General features: G+C 39.7%; 1 protein-coding gene across 7 annotated transcripts in view; it reads right to left on the reverse strand.

The window, feature by feature from the left end:
* LIMCH1 (LIM and calponin homology domains 1) overlaps positions 1-27,047 on the reverse strand; it is a 178,186-nt gene that overhangs the window by 41,564 nt on the left and 109,575 nt on the right. For 6 of the 7 annotated variants that reach the window (XM_042053845.1, XM_042053846.1, XM_042053848.1 and 3 more), the window contains 11 exons: positions 25,632-25,742; positions 20,901-21,096; positions 16,327-16,576; positions 15,395-15,667; positions 11,329-11,619; positions 9,825-10,079; positions 8,175-8,516; positions 7,168-7,494; positions 6,388-6,621; positions 5,154-5,402; positions 4,105-4,140 (listed from right to left, as the gene is read on the reverse strand). In XM_042053845.1, coding sequence (XP_041909779.1) covers positions 4,105-4,140; positions 5,154-5,402; positions 6,388-6,621; positions 7,168-7,494; positions 8,175-8,516; positions 9,825-10,079; positions 11,329-11,619; positions 15,395-15,667; positions 16,327-16,576; positions 20,901-21,096; positions 25,632-25,742 — 2,564 coding nt within the window. Of the gene's footprint in view, positions 1-4,104; positions 4,141-5,153; positions 5,403-6,387; positions 6,622-7,167; positions 7,495-8,174; positions 8,517-9,824; positions 10,080-11,328; positions 11,620-15,394; positions 15,668-16,326; positions 16,577-20,900; positions 21,097-21,386; positions 21,571-25,631; positions 25,743-27,047 lie in introns of those variants that run through there. The other variant, XM_042053850.1, reaches the window with a different exon arrangement.

Consider the following 27,047-nt stretch of genomic DNA (forward strand, 5'->3'; position numbering starts at 1 on the left):
TCAAACTGCATGGTACTTCCTCCCCTCCCCTGTCCTCCCCTTCCTGCCTTGAAGAAATCCAATGCTACCAGCACCAACTTATTAATAACAAGGAAAAGATGACGTCCAGGACAAAAAAAAGTTTTTTTCTATTTATGTCTCTGACCTTTGGAGAGTTAAAGGAAAAAAAAGGTTATGGTTTGATATTATGCATCCCTTTATATTATATAAAGATCTTCACACAAAGATAAGGTGCTTACTACTCCACCTCTGCTACCTATTATTAGTGAAACATGACCTCAGTTGTGCCATTCAAAGCAAAAAAAAACTTAAAAGAAAGCCATGCAGTTCCACATGAAGTGATTTCACAGCAGTCCTCAAACGATCACCTGCAGCTTTGCATGAGCCAATGAGCCAACTAGCAGGAGAAGCACCCAATGAAGATAAAATTGTGGGCAACTGTGTCCACAGTAATCAAAGTGAATGGTCACGGAAAGCCGTGCATATATTTATGAGCCAGCATTTGTATTCAGGCAAGCAAAGACAGGAATGCCACTCTCAAGGAAAAACTTGAAAGGTCTGGACAGTGTATGGAAAAGGACATGCACAGATTCCATCTTGGTAAGTAGGTATTTACTCAGAAATGAAGGACAGAATCAACATCCTATTGCCTTTAAGCATGAACAGTGAAGTTAACATAATACTGCGCTTCACCCCTTAAACAAAGTGCTGAAGCGTACGCTAATTTGGGTTTTTCTGTGGGTAGTTTAACAGTTGCATTGTTCAGGATTGGATTGGAACACTCCTAAATAAAAGAATCTAAAGAGATGGCAAGCGTTGTTGTTTTTTAAAACTTACATATGAGTCATATTTGGCAGACTGGTGAGGTAGGTTGGGAAATGCATAACTTGCAATAAAGTCACTCTTACAGGGTTTATTCCAGTTTCAGAGCTTTTGAAACTCACACTAAGAAAGCCTTTAGTGTTCATTATTTGCCACCTTGTGCCTTCTGGGTCAAACTGATTGTGTAGCTCCTCTCTTGTACTCTTTCCTCATGTCAAACAATTTTTCATTCACACGCAGTAGGAGAAAACATAAGACCTGAAATGGTGGTGACTGGTCCTAGTAGAGTGCATGAGTACTCACTCTGTGCCATTTGGGATGGAGGAATCTTGCCTTTCTAGCAGGAGTACCTGGATTTCCGAATGTAAGTCTAATGTATGTTCCCTGAATTCATGCAGGTCTCACAGCGTGCACAAAGACAGCAACAGGTTTTATGACTATTAACAATGCAGTAAAAAAGGTTCTCTGGAAAAGGCTTTAGCCTTGGCTAGGAGTCAAACTATACACTACAACCCCAGATGGACCTCCTACTCCAGCTGTCATCTCCTGCTGCTGGGCCTTCATTGCCATGGATCAGCAACTGGGTAGGTTCAAACATCAACTCTGCAGCAACATGTTATTCCACAACAGTATCTTCCTGAGACAGCAATCTGAAGGAGTCCCATCTCAAAGCACTGTGCTCTGCTCTGACCAGCATGGAGCAATCATTAAGGAGAAAAACCTCCTTTCCTGAGTACACAGACAAGGCCAACTGAAAGGTCTACATCATCTTCTATGCCTGACAAGTTCATTCTTAGAAAAGAATCAAAGAGGCCAAAACTCTGAGCTTCTATCAAAAGAGACTTTTCACCATGAGTCCCACATAATTTCATCCTATTTCTGTCTTCTATAATCTACAAATGGCTCCAGACAATCACTAACATCTCCATGACCAGAACCAAATTTACTCCTTCCTTCAACCACATGCTGGGCCAGCAGGCAAATAGCACACAAGTAGACAGGGAATATGTAACTGCACCAAATTCAAGTTCATTAACTTTCTGCCATTAGCACAGCTCTGGAGATTGCATACAAACTCTGTCCTGAAGCAAGAGGGCCCTTCGGCTGACCAGTGTACCAGACCTGCTGTTCTAACAATCATCTGGGGAAAAGCACTGTGCAGAAAAACAGCGTATTTGGGATGTTGGGATTTTCAAGTTACACTGCTTTATTACCACAAATTACAGTTGTTCTTGTCAGCGATATCATGCAGAAATTTCTTTAACAGGTCTAGATAAATTTTGGATTAAAAAAAGTTCTCAAGGACTTCAGTGTTTAGATTAATTAATTTAAAAGTGAGAGAAAAAATAAAAACCCTTTTATGAGAATATGTTAACAATCCTTACGTAAGGCATTTATTTATGTGGCTGCATTACCATTGTACAATCATACTAAGACTTAAGAAACCCCAAAAAAATATAAAAAGGGACAGACTGGCTCAAGAATCAGACTCTGGTAAAGAAATACTCAAAAATCTCAGCCCACTATGAGCCTAAACTCACACTGGACTACCACGGTACCACCAGAATTCTCTCTCTTCAGGAGATAGGAATGGGCTTGATCAGCAGCAATACACTAAGTATTGCCTTTTCTAGATGCTGAGACAGACCAGGACTGATGACAATATCTAGTTTTCCCCTAACCAGCCCAGGGAACGTTGTCAGTCTAATAAAAGAGTTCCTAGTTTTGCTGCTGGAATAAAGAGCATCTAGTCTAAGACTGAATTCAAGTTACAGTTTTCAATGGAGATGTGACAAACATTTTGGAAGTATTTTGAATGTCAGTTCAATTTATTTTTCCTACTTTAGAGTCAAGTTTTATTAGAGTCTTCATAAATACTTTGTCTTCAAAAGGAAAAACACAATTTTACTTTTATAAGAACTTAAAAGACAGTTCAGGAAAATAGTTGCTCTGTAAACTGTGGCACATCTGGAAAGGATGACAGTGAGGTTTGAACATTAATTGCTTTGCCTTTTAAAACAAGATCAGAATCAATATGGAATAAGCAGTATGATTTATCAATCTTTGCTACTCTCACGTTATACCACCAAGCCCATTGCAACGCCTCTTTGGAGGTGTCTCCATGTACCTTCTCTCATGTTTGCATTTAATACAGACATGCAAAGATGAAAAATCAATCCTATATGTAGGCCTTCTGAAATGGCAGGAACATCCCCATTGTCAAGTATAGCACTTCTATGTTATATTGCTCTTTTTACTTCATCCCTTCCTTTGACTGGACAGATTCCTGCTGCTTGAAAATGATCATGTTTACTCTGTAGTCAGAGGACACAGGCTCTATACAGCATAAAGCTATTACAGAACTTGTAAAGAACACTCAGTCCATGATTCTAAGCTTTATCATTAGAGCAAAGGGTGAAAAACTGCATATTAGTCTCTGTGTATACTCATTATAAAACCCCTACAACTCTCCATACTGTTTCTATTTTGGGATTTAATCTGGGAGGCAGAGAAGGTCATGTGCATTTCTGTGAACAGAAGGATATTAAGGGTGTTATTATGTGGGTAGTTCCCAACTATTTCTCTTCTAAATAGCTAATACTTCCAAAGAGCTTTCTAAATGACATTGCCTACTATTCTCTACTGAAGTTTGTATGCATACATGAACAATTAAAATTTTTAAGTGTAATAAATGTCAGTTCTACTCCTATGAAAAGTAAAGTGTTGAGGTGAAGAGCTTAAAAAATGAAATTTAGTACATTATTAAATTAAACCTAACCTGGAAGGGATTGAATATAAAGTTTTTAAAGGAGAATAAAGGCTCAGCTAAAGATGCATTTTCATGGTAATTATTCTGAAGATCACGATGACATTATTTTGTTTTTGGATTTCTTTATTTCTTCCTGTTCCTCCTCATACTTCATTTTTTCCTTCAACACCCAGATTTAACCCAGGTCTCTTTACCTGTAGCTGATTAGAGGCAATGGAAATTCAGAAGAAAACCAAGGCAAAATAAAAGAAAAAAAGAGGAAACAATACTTTAAGCAACAGCTGGACATTAGTATTATGCTTAGTTTTTATGGGCTTTTATATAGAAATTATTTTTAACTGCAATGTAAGCCATATTGCATTCCATTTTTCAGCGCTGTCTGAAAAATTTATTTGCCGAAACACTGCAAAATAATAATGATGCATCAACTGCATTTTAAATTAGTAGAAAGATGGGAAAGCATGCAGTGTAAGTTGTTTAAAATAGAATCTTGTGAACACAAGACAACTTACTCTGCGTCATCAGACACAGGAGTTCTGAGGCCGAATCTACAAGACCAAATATAAAATTAGATTGTGGATAAATACATTAAGTAGTAATTGCAACTGGACCCATACAATTTGTGCAACTGTCACTTGTACTAGTAAAGCTGACCAAAACAGAACCGTACTGTTCAGGGACTATGTATTCATCAAACAAGACTTACCTGATCATCCTGAGGTCAAACTACATAAGAACAGCACCTATCCCTCCTCAAACATACATAAACATACTTATGCCCCACATTACAAAAATCTGCTGAAGTAGATTTAAAATGTGCGGAGAAAATAGTTACTGAAAATAGACAATGTCTTAGCATTTACATTGTGCCATACATGCAATGAATGGAGACAAAACTTAACAGTTACATTCCACAGCAGTGCTTAGTACCACTATTACTGAAGCATGAAAGAGACAAATATCACAGTCAGAAAGTGAGTCACAGAATGCCCTTTTTCATTTTGGAAGTCTTGTTTTTGTGTTTGGGTTTTTTGTTGTTGTTTGTTGTTTTTTGGGTTTTTTTGTTAGTTGGTTTTGGTTTTCTTTCCTCAGTGGGGGAGTATAGCTGAAAAAAGCTACTGGTAATACACAAACCAGCGACATCCACTAAAATGATGGTCTTGTTTAGAGCTATGCAAACCACATATTTGTATCTGGGATTTATCATAAAGGAGCATCAAGTGCAAAAGTCAATACTACAACATTTCTAATCATGGGAGAAATAGAATAAACATCTCTCGATGAGCAGAGTCCATTTTAGCCTCTCCTCTTCATAAACTTTTCTTGCAATTCAATATGTATACTGTAATCAGATATTCCTTTCACTTACCTTTCAATTAAATATTTTTTAAAAATCACAATAAAATTCATTACACAGCTATTCTTTTTGTTTCTAAAATGTGTATTACTGACATACAGTGTTTTAGTCTGGATTGAAAACACACCAGGCAATGCACAATCTGAACTCTGAAGAGTGCACACAGGGCTCTACAAGCTGCGTGATTCACACCAGAAAGCTCACATTTGCAGACGCTCATCCTTGGATGAAAGTGTTTCCATTTTATTTTCCTCAGGAACCTCCGGAAGCTTAGATGTTTGACCAAGGTGGACTTCACTGTGACCATCTTCACCCACTTGGGCAGTACTAATAATCTCATCTTGTCCTGTGGGTGGGAGACTGTCCTTCTCCTGCCCTTGCTGCTGTTCTTGCAGTGGTTCTATTGCAGGTTTTCCAGAACTGTTAGTGTAGACTTGTGGACATTTTTCAGGCCTGAGTGAGCCAAAGGCAGTAGTGCAAAGGGATGTATTAAGCAACATTTCAAAAATCACATATACATAATGAAAAGCATAACTATAAATTAACAAAAAACAACCCCTACAAACCCAAATAGCTGACAGGGGATAAGCTAAGTGAGGCAGGAGCAAAACCCATCATTTTAAGAGTCAAATGCTTGTACCATTCTTTTAAGTCAGAAAATAAACTGTCCAAGACACCACAGAAAATTAAAGTATTAAGTCCATAATTTAACCAAGATATTCAACTTAAGGTCTTTTCAACACTAAGCCACTGTTGAATTCTATGGTAGATTACAGGTTTGTTTTCCCTTGGCAGAGCTGTAAGCTAGTTTTTCATCCATGTCTGTACAGGTGCATGCATATCCTTCTCCTCATGTACTCTGAAGAGGCTGATGAGTAAGAACCTTTCCACTCTTGCTTGCATGTGGCTCAACCACCAAATGATAACTCTTTTCAAAGGCTTCAACACTCACACAGACTCAAACATCTGAACAAAGGTGCTTAGAAAGACATTAAGCATTATCAGAAAGAATCTTGGGATCTCTAGATTTCCTGTTAGGAAGTCACTGGCACTAATTAAGCCATAGAAAATCATCTAACCTACTACATCCAGCATATCCATTTCTAGCTGGAAACATTTGTAATGATTACCTCATATTCAACCAGAAACCTTTGCAAATGTAATGCAAATGTAATGCAAATGTAATTGCTACGTAGATCTGTTTCCACACACTGTTAGAATTTTGCCTCTGGTAGAACTCTGGTCTGAGTCTCTACATGGCTCTACTAAAAGGTACAGAAACCTTCTATTGCCTTCTACTGAGCAGAAAGAATCAGCACAGAACCGAGAACAAGCATGAAAAAAGCCACTACTGGGCCACCAGAAATCTTCCTGATAAAGAGATCTTGACAAACAGCCCACAGGGCTAGCTAAAAGGCACAGAGAAAAACTTTCTTACCTCGTGGTTTTCTTCGCAAGTTCTGTAGCTGTGCCCTGCTTATTCTGCTGCTTTGAAAATGGCATGGGAAGGAACTGCTTAACACTGGGCCCAGGTTGTTTAAGAAAAGCTCCAGTTCTTCTGGCTAACATGTCATCTCTTTGTGGGTCTGGAAATTTCATGTTGCTTTCTGTTCCATCACTCTGCAGCTGAGGGATTTCAAGCTGTTCTTGTTTCACTTCTTGTGTGACAGTACTGCTCAGAGAGACAAGTGACACTGTTCCATGATAATGCTCGCTTGTATAGCAAGTGGCTGCTCAGGCAATGTTACTCAAAACAAAGTTCAGAGTGATGGACAACTAGGCAAACTAGGCATCTTTAGCCACAGCACGGGGAGTTAAGAGGAAAATCTGTTGAACCCCACACTTATGTAGGTGATTCGTTAGAAGTTGGGAATTGCATACAAATCTACACGACAAATTATTCACTTGGAAGCTGGCATAAAAATCTAGACAAAGCACCATGGTTTGCAAAAGAAATACCCCCAAAAGATGAAAGACCATTTTCATGCTGAACAGTAATTAACAACTGAAGCACTTAAATATTATGAAAGAAAACAGGCTGTTTCATGTTCATAGGATACATTCTTGTAAGTAATTTTACAAAACAGAACACATGCCATGATGAATGAGTAAAACACATCTTTAAAGCCCATGTGAAGAATGGGACAACATTGCTGACTGATCCAAGCTAACACCACACACAAACCAGGCTCAGAGGGATCTGCTTCTGTTCTCTGACCTTTCTCCTTCCTGCAGAGTCTTCAAATCCTTCTCACGAGCTACAGCCTCCTCTTGCTGCTGCTGCAGCAGATGAGGAGGTACTGACAGGGGAGGACAATGTGTGGGAATGGAGCTAGCGGTACGCCTCGGGAAGGTTCCCATTCTTCTAACCAACATATCATCTCTTTCAATATCTGGTACATTCCTGTCACATTCTTCCTTGGTGCTTTCTTGCTGATTGCCCAAACTCCACGGGGTTTGTTTCTCAGAGATGACATCAGAAGCCGGTACAGGTGATGGAATTCTCTTGCAAGAGTCATCTGTACCTGACTTGACTCCACCCTCACTAGTGATGAGAATGAGAGGACGGATGAGACAGACAAAACATTCTCAGGTCAAATGAAAGGCAAGAAAAGGAGTTGTCTAACTCAGTTTACCAATGTTTTATAAACACACAAACATAGCTGAATGAATTGCTTGCTAAAAGTATTCATTACATATTCTTACTGCAGCCACAGACTAAGTGATTAAAGAAATGCCAAAGAAAGAACTGTTAATGTGTTAACGACCCAGGTAATTCTTCTCCAGACAAATGCCAGAAACACAGAGCAGCAGTACACCATCTTCAAAAAGAAGGTAAATCCATTAGGTTTGGAAACATTTTTTGAAGATCAGTAAGGCCAGCAAGCTGAATGACAAATTCCTAATGTGCTGAAAGCAGGCAGAGCGAAGCTGCTGGAATTCAAGCAGCAGAAAGATCATGAATGAGAGCTCACCCTCTGAGATACCACTGACTTCACTGCCCATCAGAAATTTTGAGCAAGTGTTCAGAAGGCCCTTGTGCAGCGTTTTGTGCAATCCTAAACATGCTAAGATACTGTGAAGACATCAGATGTCTTCTGAACAAGGCTGTGTGCATAAACAGCTCTTAGGTTTATGCTGCAGTGCACTCCCATGCAGGTCAGCATCAGGCAAGAACAGGTCTCATTTACAGCTTAGTAGCACTTCCTAAGCCACACCAAATACCTGGACTCATTTTCTGGCTCAGATACTTCGCTGTGTTCAGCAAACCCAAGACTGACAACAGTGGTTGGAGGAGAGCTTTCAACACCAGAGTGACTCTCCACACTGCCTTTCTTGCTTTCCTCTTCTGTTCTGCTCTTGGATGAAGCTCTGCCAATAACGAGCTTGTCCCATTTCTGTTGATCAATCTCAGTTACTGGCCCAAAATGCACAAACTTCTGCTTGGGGCTACCAGCCTTTTTGTTTGCTCTGGTTTTGCGGACAGCAAAATCATCCTGGGCTGCTGCTTTTACTGTGGTATCAGTTGGTGGCAGAGTGTTGCTGGAACACTTGAAATCTTCTTCACTGGTCATAATGAGGAATAAAAGAATGTCCCCAACATGAGACCCTCAGAATAAAACAAATTAAATGCTCCTAAGGTTTTGAAGGGGTTTTATTTTAAAAGTCAAGGACATAGGTATAAACAGCTGTGGCATACTGAGTCCCCAATGACATATAAAATCCAAACATACTGCAGATCTGTGGGGAAAAGTCTGGAGCACATCCTTGGAAGCACTTCCTGAGGTCAAGGAATGTAGCATATGGCCTGTTCCAAATTCAGTTGCTCACCCTAACAAAGCCACAGTTTCCTTATCTGCTCACATAAACCCAGGCCACGCACTATATGTAACTGTATGGAACTAGAACTCACTTTGGCATGAGGGAGTTACAGTGGCATGGGAGCACTAGCAAGGGCAATTCACATACCCAAAACCAAGCAGAATGAATCCTGATTTTAATAAGTCACCTCAAAAGTAATGGAGAGACTACTAATATCTTTAGGATGAGAGAATGATTGAGTTTTGATTTATTAGAGCTAAAATTACATACAATAACCACATTGTTAGAAGAATACCAGAACAGACAGCCATCTTTAATTGCAAAACGGCATGCACCTAAACAGGAAGGCTAGGAGTTGTTATCCTTTCCTACTGGAGCCACAAATCACCTGCCTATGTTATAGTCCATCTCCATAGGGAAACAGATTAGAATACCTGCTTTATACTGGATCCCTTTGTAGAGGTTTTGTTAACAACAAGAGCATACAAACACTATACCAAGAGGCTCCTGAAAGCCCTGCTGCAGTGAGAAACAGTGCTGGTGTATTTACACAGCACTGGAGTACACTGCTATGCTGATGTATCAGCTTAGGTCTCAAAATAGTATAGAGACATTAATGCAAAGATGCTGATCCTCAGGTAATACTCCCAAGGTATAAAACACCCCAAGTCCTGAAGACAGCTTGGTAAGGAGCAATGTAGTTGCTACTGTATTAGCAGTACCACTTGGAACTCTGCGCTGTTCAGCTTCAAGCAGCTTCAAAGCAAATTCAGCCACAAGACAAGAGGGACCTTTCTGATATTGTATCAAGAGCGTCCACAAGAAAAGTGACCGTGAAACTACTATAGTGCTCTAAATGATGGACACACTTTCATTTCATGATAGACAGCATCTCTGTAGAGATTTCTGGATTCCTCCTGAAAACTGAAATAGGTAAGGACTGGTTGTCGACAAGGCATTCTTCAAGTTTAAAATCACAAGCACACAAGCAGATTGTGGCAAGCTAAACATGCTTCCCAGGGTGCCAATCCTGCCCACAAGCAGAAACCATACCTGGGCTCCCCTGAAAGTTTCAGTCTTTTCCAGGTCTCCAGATCTGCTTTTGTTATAGAGGCGTTGACAAAAATCACATCATCTTGTAGCTGAGGAAGGATGCTTTGAGATTTCTGTTTCGCCAAATCATCTCTCTCATTATCAGGCTCTTTCACCTGTTGTTCCTCCTCTGACTCAGTCTTCTCATTTTGCAGAAGTGGGTTCTCTTTGCTTGTAACTATTTGCCTTACTGATGTCATGTGCACCCGTCTTCTTCTAATTTAATGCACATTCAAGTTCAGCAAGGAAAGATATTTTGGGGAAGCAATTATAAATCAGTGTCAAAAGAAGAGGTTCAGAGCTCAAGAAGATAAAACTGATTTTATAATATTAGTTTCACATTAATTTTAGGAAGTAAACATGGAATGAATCATTTGAAGTTCAAACCTCTCAGATATGCTACCCTCCTCATGCACTACTGAGACCACTTCTTCACATGAGCTTCTATTCCCAGCTCAAGTAAGAAAAATCTTTATGCTATTACTGTATTAAGCATTTCTGCAATAAGATTTCTCTTAAATAGTCACAAATATCTCATTTGCATATTAATCACACAGTGAATTCAAGTTTGCTCTCAAACATACTACAGAATTTCTTTGATCTTAAGAGTCATGTCAATAGCATTGGACTATTAAAATGTGGTTAGGTGCTCCTCAGATGTCCTGCCAAAGTAGTCATTAGAAAATGTTAACATAATCAAATTACCAGCAACAGAATGACACATTTGATATTATTGAAAAGAGCTCCTAAATATTAAAAGAATTTTTCTGAACATGTAATTTGTTACAGTCAAGGTTCCCTGTAATGTGTATACAGTGGTTTTATCTAGAATCACATCCGTTTGCCCAAGTAAAACAAAAATATTTGTTTCCTGAAAAAGATCTCTACCTAGCAGGTTCAGCAGCTTCTTAAAGGTCTGTATCACTGAACTGAAGAAAGAGGAGATTTTCTAGGCTGAAGCCTTGTAACCCATGATCCATTTCCCAAAGCAATGCTGCGTAAGGCATATTAGGACCACGTGCAACATAATTCAGTGCAGCACAGCAGGCATATATAAGCAGTGCCTTAACTAAAGACTCATCTGGTCCGTGTTTTATGCACGGTATTAAAAGAGCATGAGATGAAAGAAATGCACCCAAAAACGTGCACTGAAAGTGATCAGAAAAATGGCTGAGATGCAAAACATATTTTCTAAGTTTATTCTCCATTACCCATGCTCATGAGCTGTCTCATGAGCTTAGATAACAAAAGTGTCCTGCCTTTATCTTATTTACACCCATAGCCAATTAAAACCTCTCCTCATACTCTAACAAAAAATTAGTTTGGTTCACTTTATGATAAAACATTTGCATGTACTTTAACCTGTAAGTTTTTTTTGTAGCCAAGATAGCTTTAGGCCTATACAGCAATATGCCATGGTGAAATTAAGCATTATAATTGAAAGAATAAGATCACGAATGCACACCTTGCATGTTCCTTTTTTTCCATCTGCAATGGCTTTTTAACATCTTCCAGTTTACCCTTCTCTTTACTTGTATAGGGTCCAACTAAAAAGGAGTTAAATGGAACTATATGTTTGGGTTGATTCATTCTGGCTCTCCGGGTGGCAAAGTCATCCTTTTCTAAGTCAGGAACTCTGCTGGCTGCTTCATCTTCTGAACCAGAATCCTTTCCTTGATAATGTGTCATGAAGGGATTGTCCTTGCGAAGGATGATGTCTGGGGTTCTTCTGTTGTCTTCATGTACCGGCGTTTTACTGACACAGAGCAAAATTAAATAAAGCTCTTGATGCACCAGGGGAGGAGAGGCCAGTGCAGCACTCATCTCCAGGTCAAAAAACAAGCACAGTTAATCAAAAATGCTCCGAGTTGCTGTTAGATTGCATAAAGCCTAGCTAGAAATAAAACTTATCATATACAAGTAGCAAATCCACAAGGACTTTACATAAAAAAATCAGCATGTTGGACCTTTATTTATTTTAGCTATAGCTGGAAGAACCAGCAAGAAAAAATTTCAGCACACGAGATGCAGTGAATATAGTACTTCTTGAACACTTCAAACAAAGGAAGAAATGTGATGCAAATACCTAATCCCTGGCAAATGTTGCTGAGTCCTGAAATATCAGATATTTGGCATTTTTCTTAATAGCTCTATTCAAAACAACGCCATCTGAGTAATCACTGAGGCCGTCTACCCAACTGTTCTTAACTTCTTTCTTCTCACATGCATCTATGATTGATTCCTTTCCTAATTAACCTTTCCTTTCCCACAGAGTAAGCTCTCTATGCCAGTGCTGACATAGAGTAGCTACGATGATAGCACCAGTACACCAGTGATACTGGCATGCTGGAAAACATTGCCACCTGCCCTCATCAGAAACACAACTGCTATCAACACAGCCTTGCTCTTACTGAAGATTACGACAATAAAGACACTTGACAGCTGGTACCCATAAAGATTAAGCTGCTTTTAACTTGTAAGGGTCAATACTCTTAGGCAAACTGGAAAGACAGATGGCAGGAGCGAGGCAACTCTCCCATTTAAAAATCTAATTGTATGCATTGATATTTTAGGAAGTTGGGCAGCAAGGACTGTTCCATGCAGTACTTTTGTAGGCATTTGCTCTTTCATGTAGCACACCTTGTTATACAAAGCGAAATAGAGGGGATCACAAAGGATTAAACAGACTGCCACTAAGAAAGGAAATCTGAATAGCTCAGGGGTTTCTCCGAGTTTCTCTACTATTCTAAATATAAGGAGTCCTATAATAAGCTGCTTTTTAAAAGCATTTAAAACATTTTAAATCCCTGCAAGACACCACTTATTTTAAGTTCTCAGCTGCCCTTTCAAAGTACTGCTCCACAAAGTTTCTGGAGAAACTTATGGGGAAGCCATAAACCATCCCTGACAGACCAGCCTTTCTCAGGCTCAAAAGACTAACGAAACTGTCTGCCTTTGCCTTCTTATGCTGCAAAACACAGGATCCCCTGTTAGTGATGTGGAGAGTATGGTCTCAAATTAGCTAAAATCAATTTTTTCCTTAGATCTCTCTGAAGGATCAAGATTTCATTTAAGGCAACAGAACAACACTGGCCAATAGCACTCCAAATGGGAACTGCTGTCCCTCTTCCTCATGAACATTTGTGTTCACAACAGCTTCAGAAACAGCTGGCTCACCAAGTGATTATTCAGTGAAAACTACTGGATTTTTCAGTCTCATGTCCACCAATGCTATTGAAGCTTGAGAGCCTCAAATGCAGCATTTCTGAGAGCAGTGTTTTTGGCAACAAAGAAATACTGAGTTATAGTACACAAAAGTACAACTGTGAGTCATTGCAATGAGAAATTTACAGCTTTTAGTATGTAACTAGACTTCAGTAATCAGCTTCTAGGTTGAGAATATTTTCCATTCATTTACATTAGCTGACATTTTGGGTTCTCCTGAAACAGTTTATGATGGTCTCAAAAGTGGTTTTTTAGGCCAGTTTACCACGGTATAGATAGCAAAGACTCTAACTAGTAGATTTAGCTGCAAATTTCTCTTGCACACCCAGCCCCAGCTGTTGCAGAAACAGTAAATGGGTCTATGCTGGTACAGTAAGTGCTTCCAAAGCGACTGCAAGCATTTGAATGCTCTGAAGCAGGGTCTCATACAGGCTTGTGGACCCTTATATTGCATTTCAGGACAATGGAAGGGTTTTGGATGACTATGCTCTGTCAAGGAAAGAATCCATATTCCTTTTGCAACAAACATATAATAAACGCTTGCTCCCATTTCTATCTTAAATTCTCCTCTCCATCAACTCTTTCAACACAATTATCCTCTTTTTAGGGTGTCTCCATGAATGCGACCCTTACCTTTCATATACAATACAGTAAATAAGAGACAGATATGCAGGCAAAAAGCAAGCAAGGAGGATCACATATCAATAACACAACATGCAAGACAGACAATACACTCTTTTGGGAAGGGGAATTGCTTTTTGGCATGCATTTATATAGCATCTAATTCAGCTAACTGAAGATTAGGAACTGAAGGTTCCTAGAACATGCTACAGCAATGGAGATAAGCACTTAGACTCCAACCAAAAAATACATTTGCATACAAGTTCAAATCCTTCCTGTTCAGGACTCAGAAAGGTCCCCTACTGAGTTAAAGGTTTAGGAACAATTAGATGCCTTGTAGAACTCAAAAGTCACAGTGGGTGATCTCCCGAGGTCAATAAGTTGAGAGGAAACAGCCTGTAAACAACTCAAAGAAACTAAAACACAACTGACAACCTCAGGTGAAAAAAAAAGAGAGGCTGGTATCAGAGTAAGATGAGAGAATAAGAGGGGTGAAAGAAAAAAAAATTAGAATACAGAAACAAGAGGGACTGAGAATTGCTGAGTGCCATTAGTGCATGGAAAATTGAACTTGATACCAAGAAGAGAGATAAAACGGAGATGTTCAAAAAACAGAGAAGAATAATAAGGCATTAAGAAATATGATTAAACACTCCCCTGTATCCTGAAGTGCAACTACTGAATTCTTCCTTTCTCCTCACCCACTATTCTTCCACTTCCACATACAAAGAATTTTCCTTACAGACTGCTGCCCCCAATGCCTTTTCTGCTGTGTCTTCCTACAATCCCCAGAAGCAGGCTCCTACTTCACTACAGTGAAGCTTGGGTTACAAACTTCTGCTCTTTGACCCTTAGCTGGGACAGAAAACTATAATCTCCTCCTTCGTCCAGCTGCCAAATTCCACAAGTTGCTTCCACTGAGAGCAAGGAAGAAAAATTACTTGTTATTTCTCTTCCCTTCTCCATAAGCCCTGTCAGGACAACAGATTGTTCAAAGAAAGAACCACACATTTGTTCACACATCCTTCCTTTAATATCCAAACTGAACAACATCCCAAAATAAATAACACAGGTAATAAGCAAATAACTACCTATATTCCATTCTAAAATCGGTCAAATTATGTCTGCTGAACTATGCCTCCATACTTTAACTGGTACATGTGTTAACAAGCACTGTGCTTTTATAGTTCCTGCCAATAAAAATAAATGTATCATTTATTAACATGGCTAAAAATATCAACCACCTAAAAGTGTGGTTCAGTAAACTAAACCATCCCACCAGCAACAAGTAATGGAGATTCCTGAAACTTTTACCTAGTCTATGCATTTTTAATGTAGATTTCTCTATATTTTAATTTTAATTAAAAAAAAGAATTTAATACAAGAAAGCATTAAGTGGAAGGCGACAAATAGTCTGTGTAGTAGTTTTCCTGGAGCCTGTTTACATTATGCCATAAGACAATACAATTTCTCAACACAATTGCAGTTAGCATCACACAACTCTGCAAACCACAGCTGCCACATCACAAGCTTTTTCAGACCAAGACCTTCACTAGCAATTGTGAGTGCTTAGCAGACTGGATTTTTGTTAGGAGATGTGAAATCACAGCGCATCAAGGAAGCCCACACTTCAGCCAATCCTAAAATTGTGAAGCGTGCACGATTTCCCACACCATTGGGCTAACCTGCCATAGCGCTGGGCTGCTGACATGACCTTAATACCAGCTTGTTCCAGTCTTCTTAACTTTCTGATCTCTTCTTCATCTTTCCCCTTGGGTGCCAACGTTTCTTTTGCACTACGTGAAGGAGACTGGTCTATGGAGTTTTTTTCACTTTGATTCAAACCTAATTGATTTTTAAGGGAGCTTGCTTCAGGAGCCATGGAGGCCACTTTCTCCTTTTCACACAGTCCTGACGCTTCATTCAGTTCTTCTTCTATGGTTTCAGGGTGGGGTTTGCTATTGAATTATACAAGGCAGTTTAATGTAGGCTGTGCCTAAAACATACACACTTACAAGCACATTTTGCCGACATCATGGTGCCAAAGGATGAATTCTGATGAATAATCAGGAAAGTTAATTATGCTCTTTAGTGGAAGTTCTTAGTCCAAATCAAAAGTGAAGTATTAGTTGACAAAACCAACATACAGAAACACAGAGTCACAGCTATACAAACCATACTGGTGTATAAAATACAACATACAAACAAACTGATTTTACAAAAAACACAGCAAAAATATTATCTATTTTGATTGAATATACCAAACATTACTTTCAAGTATCATTTGTCCATAATTGTCTTGAGAACTGAAACAGATTGTCCAGAACAGTTTTTTCCAGCCTTGGTGTTTGAGTCAACATCCATGTTACTTATATTAACCAACACCTTGTCAAACACAAGCTATACATTGCACTGTATGGAAAATAATGACATCACGACAATGATTTTCCACTTGCTGCTTTTCTACTAGCTTCACCAATTGCTAAAAACTACTTGTCAGTACCATACCAGCCAGAGATTCATTACAGTATCATATACTTTGTGAAAAGAACGAAAATTGGGCAAGTGTTAAAGTATCATCACTGAGGAAAGGAGTAGGTGGACAGGCCAGTCTTACCTGAAAGGTCTGTCTCCTAGTGGTGAAGTCGCTGTGCTCCAGCTCTTTCGGTACTCCTCTCGTTCAGCTTTCTTTTTCCGGAGCGGAGCAGGTACATAGAAAGTCTGATTACTCTTGTTTGGGAGGTACTGGTTAAAAGGCACAGCTGATTTAGGTTCACCGTGTGAGGTCCGCCTCGCCAACATATCATCTTTTTTCACATCTGGCATCTTTCTGTGTGGCAGGTCAGTTTCTGAGTCACTTCCTCTCCCTAGTGAGGAAGGAGAAAAAAAATCCTTTTTATTTTCACTTTCATCCAGTTACATTTTTTAGAACTATAAATCAGAGAAGACACCAACAAAAAATTAAATTTAGCCACTTCTACCTGCATTTGTATTTTAGAATCAGTCACTGAATGTAGTAGCCATAACGTCTACACAGACAGTAAACTTTTTTCCATCATGCACTGAAAAACTCATCTTCAGCCACAGGTCGCATCAAAAAACCTTAGGTTCAAACCAAGCCAGACTTGTCAATCACATAGGATAGAAGTTTACCTGCCTAAAGCCCAGATAACCCCTAGTTGCACATAAGGGCATGCCTGATGTGATTCACACTCTTGAACCTAGACTTGTATGTGCCTAGCTCAAGCAAAAGCAAAAAAGGGTTCTGTGTTGTACAGCTACAGAATAGCAGGAATATGTGGATGTTTCCACACACACACACACACATTAACATGGCAATTTGAACATAGACAGCATCAGTCAAGACCTGAGAACAGCATCAGCTGCTATGAACCAGAAAGCTCGATGGTCTCTCTCCAGTCTCATTGGTTACCTAGTCAATCAGTCTAGCACACTGCAAAATAAACAGAGACTTGATCCCCTGGTGGAAAGGTGCAAGGAGAGAGGGCAGTGATCTCAGGATTTAGAGGTTAGATCAGTACAATGAAGAAATAAAGTGGGAGAGAAAAATTGAGAGTTGGAGAGAATAAGATAAGAGGTTAACAGAGCTGGGTGATTACTTGATTTCATTCAAATGAACTAAGCTTCCTAGTATTTACAACCCATTTAAAACACTGAAACTTAGGCAAGTTTCTGACTTGAAACTCCCAAATTGTAGGACAAACACCCTAAAGAGCACTTGCAGTGTGGAACTGCTCTCATAGCCATTTTGGAAGCCACTTCATAGACATTCACTAGATTCCCTGCACCATCATGAGGCTTTTAAAATAATTTCACGAAGAAGTTCTGCAAACAGTTTTCTCCCAGCAGTGTAACCTCATCATGGGCCCTGGTTTGAAGAGTGAAATGAAGTGTGTTCAGTCATTTGTCCCATCAACATTTGTGTGTTCTTCCAGCTTTGGACAGTTGAATGTCTCTGGTCCTTGGCCCCTTTGCATCACTTGCATATGCAATTAGCTGTTCCCCTTTTTGGGGTGAAGGGAAGCCACCCGAGTTGTGTCAATTCAACACACTAGTAAATTAATAGCTAATTCACTGTGCTACGTCCTGAACAACTGAAAACAATGAAGTCATAAAAATCACAAGTAGCTTGTGTATAATTCAAAGTGGGGGAAGAAAAAGCGGTCTAAATATGCTAGGAATGTTATTTGCAAAGAGCTTTTGCAGTAGATTGAGTTATTCATGATTTGCTTGGAGAGAGACGAAGAAGAGTGAAAAGGAACAGTAAGAAAAGACATGACACAATGGAAATCAATGTTAGACAAAAATCACAATTCACTTTTTTGTCAGAAGTCTTTTGCTTGGACAGTTTTTGTTAAGACCTTGTGACAACTAGCATCACAATTGGTACTCTGAGTCTATGTCTAAACAAAAAGTGGATATATGATCACAGAATCACAGGTGTCTGAGGATAGCTGGGGTTTGAAGAACTGTAGTGTCATTAGACAGGGAAGGGCACAGAGTAACTAAAAGATAAGCAAAAGATCCCTTACTGTTAATTGCTATTCTGTTTGCTTTTGAGTTTGCTCTATTTTTGTAACACATGAAAACCAGTCTTGAACTGGCAGAGAGAAATGCTGGAATAGATAACCACAGCAGCAGAGGAATTGGAACACATTCCTCTCCCTCATTACTGATGTGCCTACCAGCATCCTCAAGCTGAGTACTTCAAAGGAAAACAGCTTCTTTAATTATTCAGATTTTACTCGTGAAATTATTTTCAGCTCAAATTTGAAAAAGAAGTACTTGAAGCCAAAGTACCGAATGGAAGATGCAGCTGTGCTCTACATTTATAACCTTAAGTTTGTTGTTCTGCATTTCCAAGTAGAAGCAGCAGCAGACAGTTTCCACAACTAGTAACAAGCAACTATACACTACAGACATCCACAGATCCTTCTTAAAAGCATCTATGCCCAGCTGCTGGCCAAGCAGAGGATTTTATTCACTGGCAACTCTAAAGGCAGTTCAGTCTGCAATTCTACTGTGTTTTAAATAACTGTTCGACTCTATCATTGGTTTTGTTTGATTTTTGCTAAGGGACAGGCTCTACATGGGACACCAGAGCAGTTCCTCAACAGTAAGACTAATCATAGATAGCATTTGTGAAGGTAGTATTACTTACTGCTTCCACCTAAACTAATCACCTTAGGATCACTTAAATAGCGTCCATTCATTTTTTTTTCCTCCTAGGAGTGGAAGGAATCATAGTTTTAGTTCACAGTAATATTATTTGGTTTGCAAAGCTCCTATTTGAATGGAGAAAGAAGTAATGAAAGCAAAATGTTTTCCTCCATCCAACTTTGCATATAGAATCATAGATTCGTTTAGATTGGAAAGGACCTCTAAGATCATCGAGTCCAATATATACTATTTCTATCAAAAACTACTCACAGCTGAGTGAAACACTGGCCTGCTGGGACCACAGGAAGAGGTTCAACATAAAAGAGGTCAGCCAAGTTACACCTCACCTGCAACTGTTGGAAGAGGCAGCTGGGAAGTTATGGCAATAGTAAGCAGGGAAAAAAGGACACACTAGAAAGTGTTGGCTGGACAAGTCATACATGTGCACACAGCATTTGCACGCACCCTGGTGGAAGACTAATTTTTAAGAACAAGCTTTGTGTGCTTTCATCTTATTTTGTATCTGTTACAGACTCAGGAATGCGACAAGATAGTATATCTTAGCAAACAATCTGTGGCAAAGAATCACAAAACCTTTCTAAAATCTGATAATACAGCAGAAGTTGACAGGAAGCAGCTACAGGACATATGCAACTGGCTGCCTACCAGTTCCAGGTAAGCAGGGACACTGGACATCCCTTGAGCACTCAGGACAGAGCAACACTTTTACATTAGGGCATGTGAGGTGCTCCTATTTGCCAACACCATGCTTGTCTCATTTGAGAAGGCAGAAAAACATTTTATAATGTGGAGCCTGTGCTCTGCTCAGCGTCTGAGGGGTCATGAGGCTGTTTCAGGGAATCAGCCCCAGTAGCTGTTTCTGGATGGTCAACCAGCAACAGCCCAAACACCACAGGCCATTCAGAGCAGCAGAGCAGATCTTAGCTCTGATTTTCCCAGAGCTCTTTCATAATTCTGCTGTGATACCAGCTCTCCCTGCCAGCTTTCCAGTTCTAAGGAGCTCCCCATCAACTCAGGAAATCTCTCATGTGTCCGGTTACGATTAGCACCAGTTTCTTCCACACTGCCAAAAGCAGTATGAACATCTGGTTCCTACCAAAAAGTCTTCCTGCCTTTCCTTTTTAAATTAAATAAACAACATTACCAAGGAGAAGTGATTCATGTGTGCAACATAACTTCATCTGATGATGAAGTTTGACTTACTCATCTGTTCATCAGGAATGTAACCGCGCAGAGAGCCTCAATCATACAACCTTCTGTCCTAAACCAGAATCCTGCTCACGGCAGGTAACCTAAGTGCATGCTCCACACCTATCCCTAGCAAATCCTTCTTCATCCATCATGCTGTGTTTACAAACCTCTGAAAACCTCTTGAAATCAGAAAGAAATGCAGAGAAGCAGCATCCCTTCTGTATGCCTAGAGCTGCATGTCCTCTCACAAATGTGTACAAAGCTCTGATGCTGGAAAATACTAATATACCCAGTTTTCTAAATGCCATAAAAACAAATATGACATTTGGTAAAGTGCTGTACATCAGACTTCAAAACTCTGTCAAGTATCAGACATTCTCAAGATATTTCTATGTCATTTATCTGCCCTGCATTTAATTAAGCAAACATTTTATTCACTGCAATTCACTACGCTCTGTTCCTGCAATTTTATTTCTTGCTTCAGCTTAGTTTATAAGTTAAAATGAGTCTGCAAAACATCCTCTTACACCAAAACCCAGAAAAGCACTCTTCCCATCATAAAATTACACTGCAGTGATGTAACTCATTTCCCAACGCTACACTATCTTGAGGCAAACTTCAGGTAAGTTGTTGGCAAAGTCATCTACACCTCGGGAGCACAGATCAGCATTCAGAGTTCTCCCACCGGATTAGCCCTATTCAGAGGCTGTGTCCAGCTCCTGAATGGCACATTTATTACAGAACCATTACTTCTATGTCACAATGTTATGCATGTGCCGCACTGTGACTGGTACTTACCATCACTGCTCCCTCTGAGCACTACATCTGGAGACGGTGTCTGCTGCGAGCGGGAGCCAAAGGAGTCCAGACTGTCAAAGGAATCATCTCTGCCGTGGCGAGGCGGGGAGAGGGAATCGCTGCGCTCGGAGTCCCAGCAGTCTATATAGCCACTGTCACGAATGCTGCGTTTGGGGCTATCAATATCCTCTGTTTCCTACATGGAAATACAGCAGGAACCACTTTTATAAAGAAGGCACTGACATACCCGTGAGATGCATTGCACATCAGAGAGCAAAGCATCTTCCCAAATACTAAAAATCTCCTCCCCAAAAAAAAATGTTTCCTTAGTTTTTGCCCCTTCTTCCCTTCAAAACAAAGTGCAAGATTGCAATAAACCAAAATTTTATGCTGTTTAAGAAGAAACCACTCTCATTAGATTAGCACAATGAACTGAGAAAAAGTTCCAATAGACCAGTTAATAAACTGATCAAAAGTGAAAGTAACCTGAAACTTGACTTTTCGTCCACTGTCCATAGCACAGCAAAGACACTATAATTTTAACATTGTGCCTGCATCAGGTTTAAGTTTGCTGCTTTCCAAAAGATCCCCCCACTCTCCTTGCCCATCTATTGTATCTGGCCAGGACCCCAGCAGACAGCATTTGTTGTTGCTGCTTCAGCTCAGCAAAATAATAAAGCAGTGTGCCCCAGCCTCCGTCTACCTTGAAGAGAAATTCTTGTTATGAAAGAGGGATGTCTTTCTCAAGCAATCAGCAATGAAAAATATGCAAAATGCTTTTCCCGATGCCTCAGAAGAATTCAGTTGTGCTCTTTACTCTTTGCCAGCTCCTGGCTCTGGGGGATATGAAAGCACTTGTAGCTGACCCACATGTTCAGAGCAGGGAGAACAATGGTTGTCTTTGACAGCCCTGTGATTATAAATTCTTTCCAGTGCAAGCAGCACATACTAAAACACTGAAACTCCAGCAGAGGGAAAGGTCAATAGAAGCCATCCTCACCCTTGCATTATAATAAATCCCTTGTTTTAGAGAGTGTCTTAACATTAATTACAATCACACAGACTGAGAAAAAACAAAAATAACTAAGTTTGTTCAGAGATAAATCTGTTTTTTTCTCCCCCGACAGTAAGTCAAGTCAGAGATGTGGGTGCCATTATCAGACTGACATTTTGTGACCCAAAGAGGCTGGAATGTGATTTTTTTCCCCAGAAGCATTTGAATATTAATTCCTAATTAAGAAGCACCCCCTGCTTACCACCAGCTGAAGCACAATGGCTATATTGAGCAGAGCTCCCACTGTCCCTGACTGCTAAGGTTTTACCCGTCACTAGTATTGCCAATGAGAAGATCAATCAGGAATATCACAGTATGCTATGGTGGGCCACCTCCACAAAAAAGCGTGTTTGCCAGGAAAGTGATGGAGAGTGGAGAGCTCTACAGTAATACCCCAACATTCCCCTGCTGAAAAAGAGGGAGGCTTGAAGTGGGACTGAGACATCAGAGCAAACGCCCTGCAAACTTTTCAGGAAGAGGGCCTAATTAGTGCCACTCACTACTCATCTGCCAAAATACCACATTAAGGGCAGCGGCAAGGGTCACCTAAGGCCAAGCTAAACTGTGATAATGCCATTAAGTAACCTCGCTGTAAATAGAAGTGAAAATATTTTCTAAAATCAGATAAAATGCACCTAAAAAAGTTGTAATGAATCTAATGTAATTTCCTTCCCCAGTTCTGCTTAGTGAGCTAAAACACTGATAGAAACAATATACAACAAAAATCTGTCTCCCTGAAATCTGCATTAATTACACACAGCCAAGAACAAATCTACAAATCCTATCAAAATCCCATTTGTGACACGATCCAAAAATCTTTAAAAAAATCTAAAAATCTAAATTCCCTAAATCCGCTCATCCTTTCATACCAATCAGCTATTCTCAATCTTTAGGCACACTTCCATTTTCCTAAATTACTGTATTTGAATGACACAGAACTGCTCAACAGCTACAGGGACTTAAACTGGGCAAAAAGCCCCATCCTGCATTCACCATCTCCCAGAGTTTGAAAACAGTCCAATTGTGAACTAATGAGTTCTGCAGAACCTACTTTCAATGGCCTGTTTATGTTAATTTTGCATGCTGCTCACTAGGAATTAGGAGGCAGGCACCAGGACAGGATCCCAGACTTCTGTAAACATGTTCTTTACAGCCTTCCCCTTGGCAAAGACACTCTCGCAACACAATGCCGTCACACAGACGGGTACTTGTCCTGCCTTGAACAAACGTCATCTCCCAAATGCTATCAGTGGGAATGTGGTTATCTGTGGGACCGATAACACACAACAGCACGTAAGTCTCTCATATTATCTAATTAAAAACACAGTATGTCACCGAGCAGCAGCTAAAGCGTGATTGCCAAATACAAGATGCATTTGTCCAGGAAGTTCCACCCACTGCATATAATCAAAAAGCCATGTATATTTTGTCACTGAGAATTTCTAGTTTAAAAGTAAAGAAGAATGAGTACTCAAATAGTTAATGAAATTAAAAACAGAGTAGTATGAATAAAATTAGAAACTAATATCCCCTTCAGCAAGAGAAGTCAAAAAAGATGAACCCAAGACAACTTACATCAGAGCTGTCTTTTGATTTGCTTATTAAAAGAGGAGGATAGAGAGGATCTACAATAGAAAAACTAAACCAGACTGAATTTATGGTCGATTTAGTTATTAAATTCTGTGGAAAAAATGCCAATAGAGAATGTGATAAAGTGTCTTTTCATCACTCGAGCTCAGCTATAAAGAACATCAGAGCATTGCACAGCATGATTAACATGTTATATTTTACAACCAAATCCTCTTCAAATGCAGTAACATATGAGCCCACAATTGCCAGCGGGAAATATCACAGGGCTGCAAGAGTAGGGAGGTGATAAAAGAAGTCGCCAGCAGCCCTCACAACAGCATCATCCTAAGTAAGACTTTTCAGGACTGCAAAGTGCTCTGTTTATGCATTAAAGACATAGCTTTCAGCTTTTATGAGGCCTCTAGTCTTCTCCCAGCTTCAATATTTCCAACAAATCAAGTACCAGCCTCGCTTTTGTCCTTAATTTGCAGCACTCTGCAATGCCCAGCCAGGCCCTTCATGACCACCAGCTCCCTGGAGAACGCTTCCTTTTGCCCCTAGCCTATTTCATCCCACAAAAGGGTTCAAGATAGGACCTCCAAAATGCTCTGATGATTAGTTTCATGGGTAAATATCATCTGGAAAAAGAGGAGCCTCATGGTGTGAGATTAAACATTAAAAAATAAATCATGATACCATGCAGCATTAACATTGTGACAAGCTGCACTTTGGCAATTTTTCTGTGATACCTCCCTTGTTTTGGGTTTGTTTCACCTTCCAGACTCTTTGGAGTGCAAACTGCTCCTTCCCCACATCTTAAACAACTCAAGTACTAACTTCATCTTTTTACTGCTTAGGCTCAGTCATATAACTCATGAGTGCCAAAGTCCCGAGTGATAAGCACAGGTCATTAAAATGAAGACTAAAATAAACTTCTCCAGAGAAGCAGGATGTTCTCTTTTCCTCTCCATTTTCACCTACTTGCTCACAGGAACTGGGCTCACAAACAGGAATTTTACCCATCTAGTTAAGGTTCTCTGGTCACACCAGGGTGTAGGAACTGCTATCAGTCAGACAAGCATTTCTTCCTCTCCAGCAGTGCTGGCCCTGTGAGATCCCAGAATGAAGAGCTGCAGCTGGCACAGTTGGAGCAGCACAGAGGTCAAAGAGAATTAACTCCAGAGAGTCTCCCAAGGCCCCCAGACCCTACTGCCTGTGGTGACATGGATGTTTCCTGAGGTGGAGAGGGAATAGCAGACACGAAGCTCTTTGTGGACTGCAGAATGTATCTGCACAGCCTTTCTTGAACAGTATGTGCAACACACACAGTGCCAGTACATGGTGCTGCCATCTCCTTCCACGCCTGCTCCTTGCCCCTTCCCCGTTCCATCCCAAAGAAAGGCAGGTTTGGTTATCAACGCTAACCATTAGCATTAACCATGAGGTTAAGTGTCTGATGTCAAGGTTCAGGGCATGCTGGAATGCTCAACCAAAAGTCCCCAAACCACCCTACAGCAATCACAGCTTTTCCTTTCCAACAGAGATCAGCTCATCACAAACCACCAAATACGATTTCAGCCAGAATTCAGAACTTGGCAAAAACAGATTTATCGTAACTATGCCCTTGGTGAAACATAATCTCCTTCTCCTCCACTTCAGCTTTATTTAGATCCTTTGGTTTGGGGCTTTGTGTTGCAACATAAAAGAAAAAAAGCTGCCCATGAGACTGAATGTTTTAAAGAAGAAAAAACTATGCTCTTGTGAGTCCTGCCACCTTACTTTTGAGTCTCAGCTCTTCTAGCTGAAACTTGGTGTCATAAATGAAAATAGTTCAAACCAAAACACATGGAAATTAAGATAACAGAGCCACCTGACAATTCTAAAGCCCTATTTGACATCACTTGCTGCATCACTGATACCACCACCAAGCTGGTTGTCAAAGGGGTTTTCACAGTTTGGTAGAATGAGAAACATTTTTGATGTAGGTAGAGATTCATTAAGTAATTTGCACTCCAGCCCTCTTCTCTCATATTTAGCAAGAAACAGTTAATTTATTGGAGTAATAATTTGAAGTAAATTTCCATTCCCAAAACATAACAAAAAGATACCTTTCTCATTTGTGCCAGGAAGCCTTCAAACTCCTTCAGGTTCAGGGTTGATCCACTATACGACGTGCAGCTGTTTGCTGCTTTCCCTAGCCAATAAATGGTGACTAATACCTGCAGAAGTTAATAAGAATTAATTTAAGCCACAGTCCTGTAGCTAAATTTACTTCCCTGCAACATCCCTCATTTATTCTAAACTGCACAGCGGCACAAGATTTTGTTATAAATCAGAACTGAAAGGGAAGTGTCTGTCAAAGGTTACACGTAAATACATCAGGCAACTATGAAAATTTAAACAACCCTATAAAATATGTAACTTAACATATTATCTCCCTGGTATTTTTAATAAAAAAATAAAACTGTTACATCTGCCTGGAAAAATAAAGAGAAAAAATGGATCTAAGTAGAAAAACTAGACAAATATATTTGAAGCTTCTAGAAGACACACACAAATATATTTGTTTCTAAATCAGTATGAAAAAAATCCCAAAAGAATACTAATATTAGTAGTCATTAATGAAAACCATTAAGAGCAAGGAAATAAACAAAACACCTAGAATGTCTGCCTGCCTAAAAGTATTTTGAATATGTGTCAATTTCAAGGACAGAAAACAGAGTCCCATTTTTAATCACCTTAATGTAAGTAACCAGATGACAGAGGAACATTTACTTCCAGGCTTCTGCTAGTTTAAGAAATGCTTAGCCCAAATTAATCAAAAGCCATGAGCACCTTGTAGTTTCTATCAGACTACAGAGTAAAAGTTAGTGATTTCATTCAAGTTCTGACTTGATAACCTCTCCGGAACTCAAAAATCACTTCAAAACTAGTGAGGGAAAAAGACCAAGAATTGCTCTTGCAAGTAGCAAAAAAATCTGACCGGACACTGCTGATGTTGCACTTGTTTTAGAAAATGAGAAACTAAGCTGCTTAGGATGGTCAAATCCAATACCTCCAAAAACGCTGACATTTATACCATGCAGGGAAAGGCCTTCTCTGCACCCACATATGTCTCTACTTAGAGCAATGTCTTTAATGATACCTGTGCAGCAACTATTTGGACTGGAAACTGCTCATCAAAGGCAATTCAATTCAGTGTTTTGCACTGGTTAAAAATTACAAACTATCACCTTAGAACTTAGGGCTTTTTCTCATTTAATGCTCATTATTTTGGCATATTCCATGACATTGCAAAGTATTTAACTGGAGAACAAACAGGAAATATTTTGATGTGGAAAAGATATGCAACCAATAATAAATAATAGTTGCCATTAACTGCATCAAAGAAGTTACATAAACTGAAATATAGTATTTTATGTTTTGATGGGGTAGGGCCATATACTTGATACTACACAGAGAACTAAAGGAAACAAGACTAGCAGAAATCCCAAGGGGGGATTTCACTGGGAACAGACATGTCT

Source organism: Corvus kubaryi, unplaced genomic scaffold (assembly GCF_017639235.1).
Source record: "Corvus kubaryi isolate FWS band 111438036 unplaced genomic scaffold, C.kubaryi_AGA036_p1.0 split1-131, whole genome shotgun sequence".
Lineage (NCBI taxonomy): Eukaryota > Metazoa > Chordata > Aves > Passeriformes > Corvidae > Corvus > Corvus kubaryi.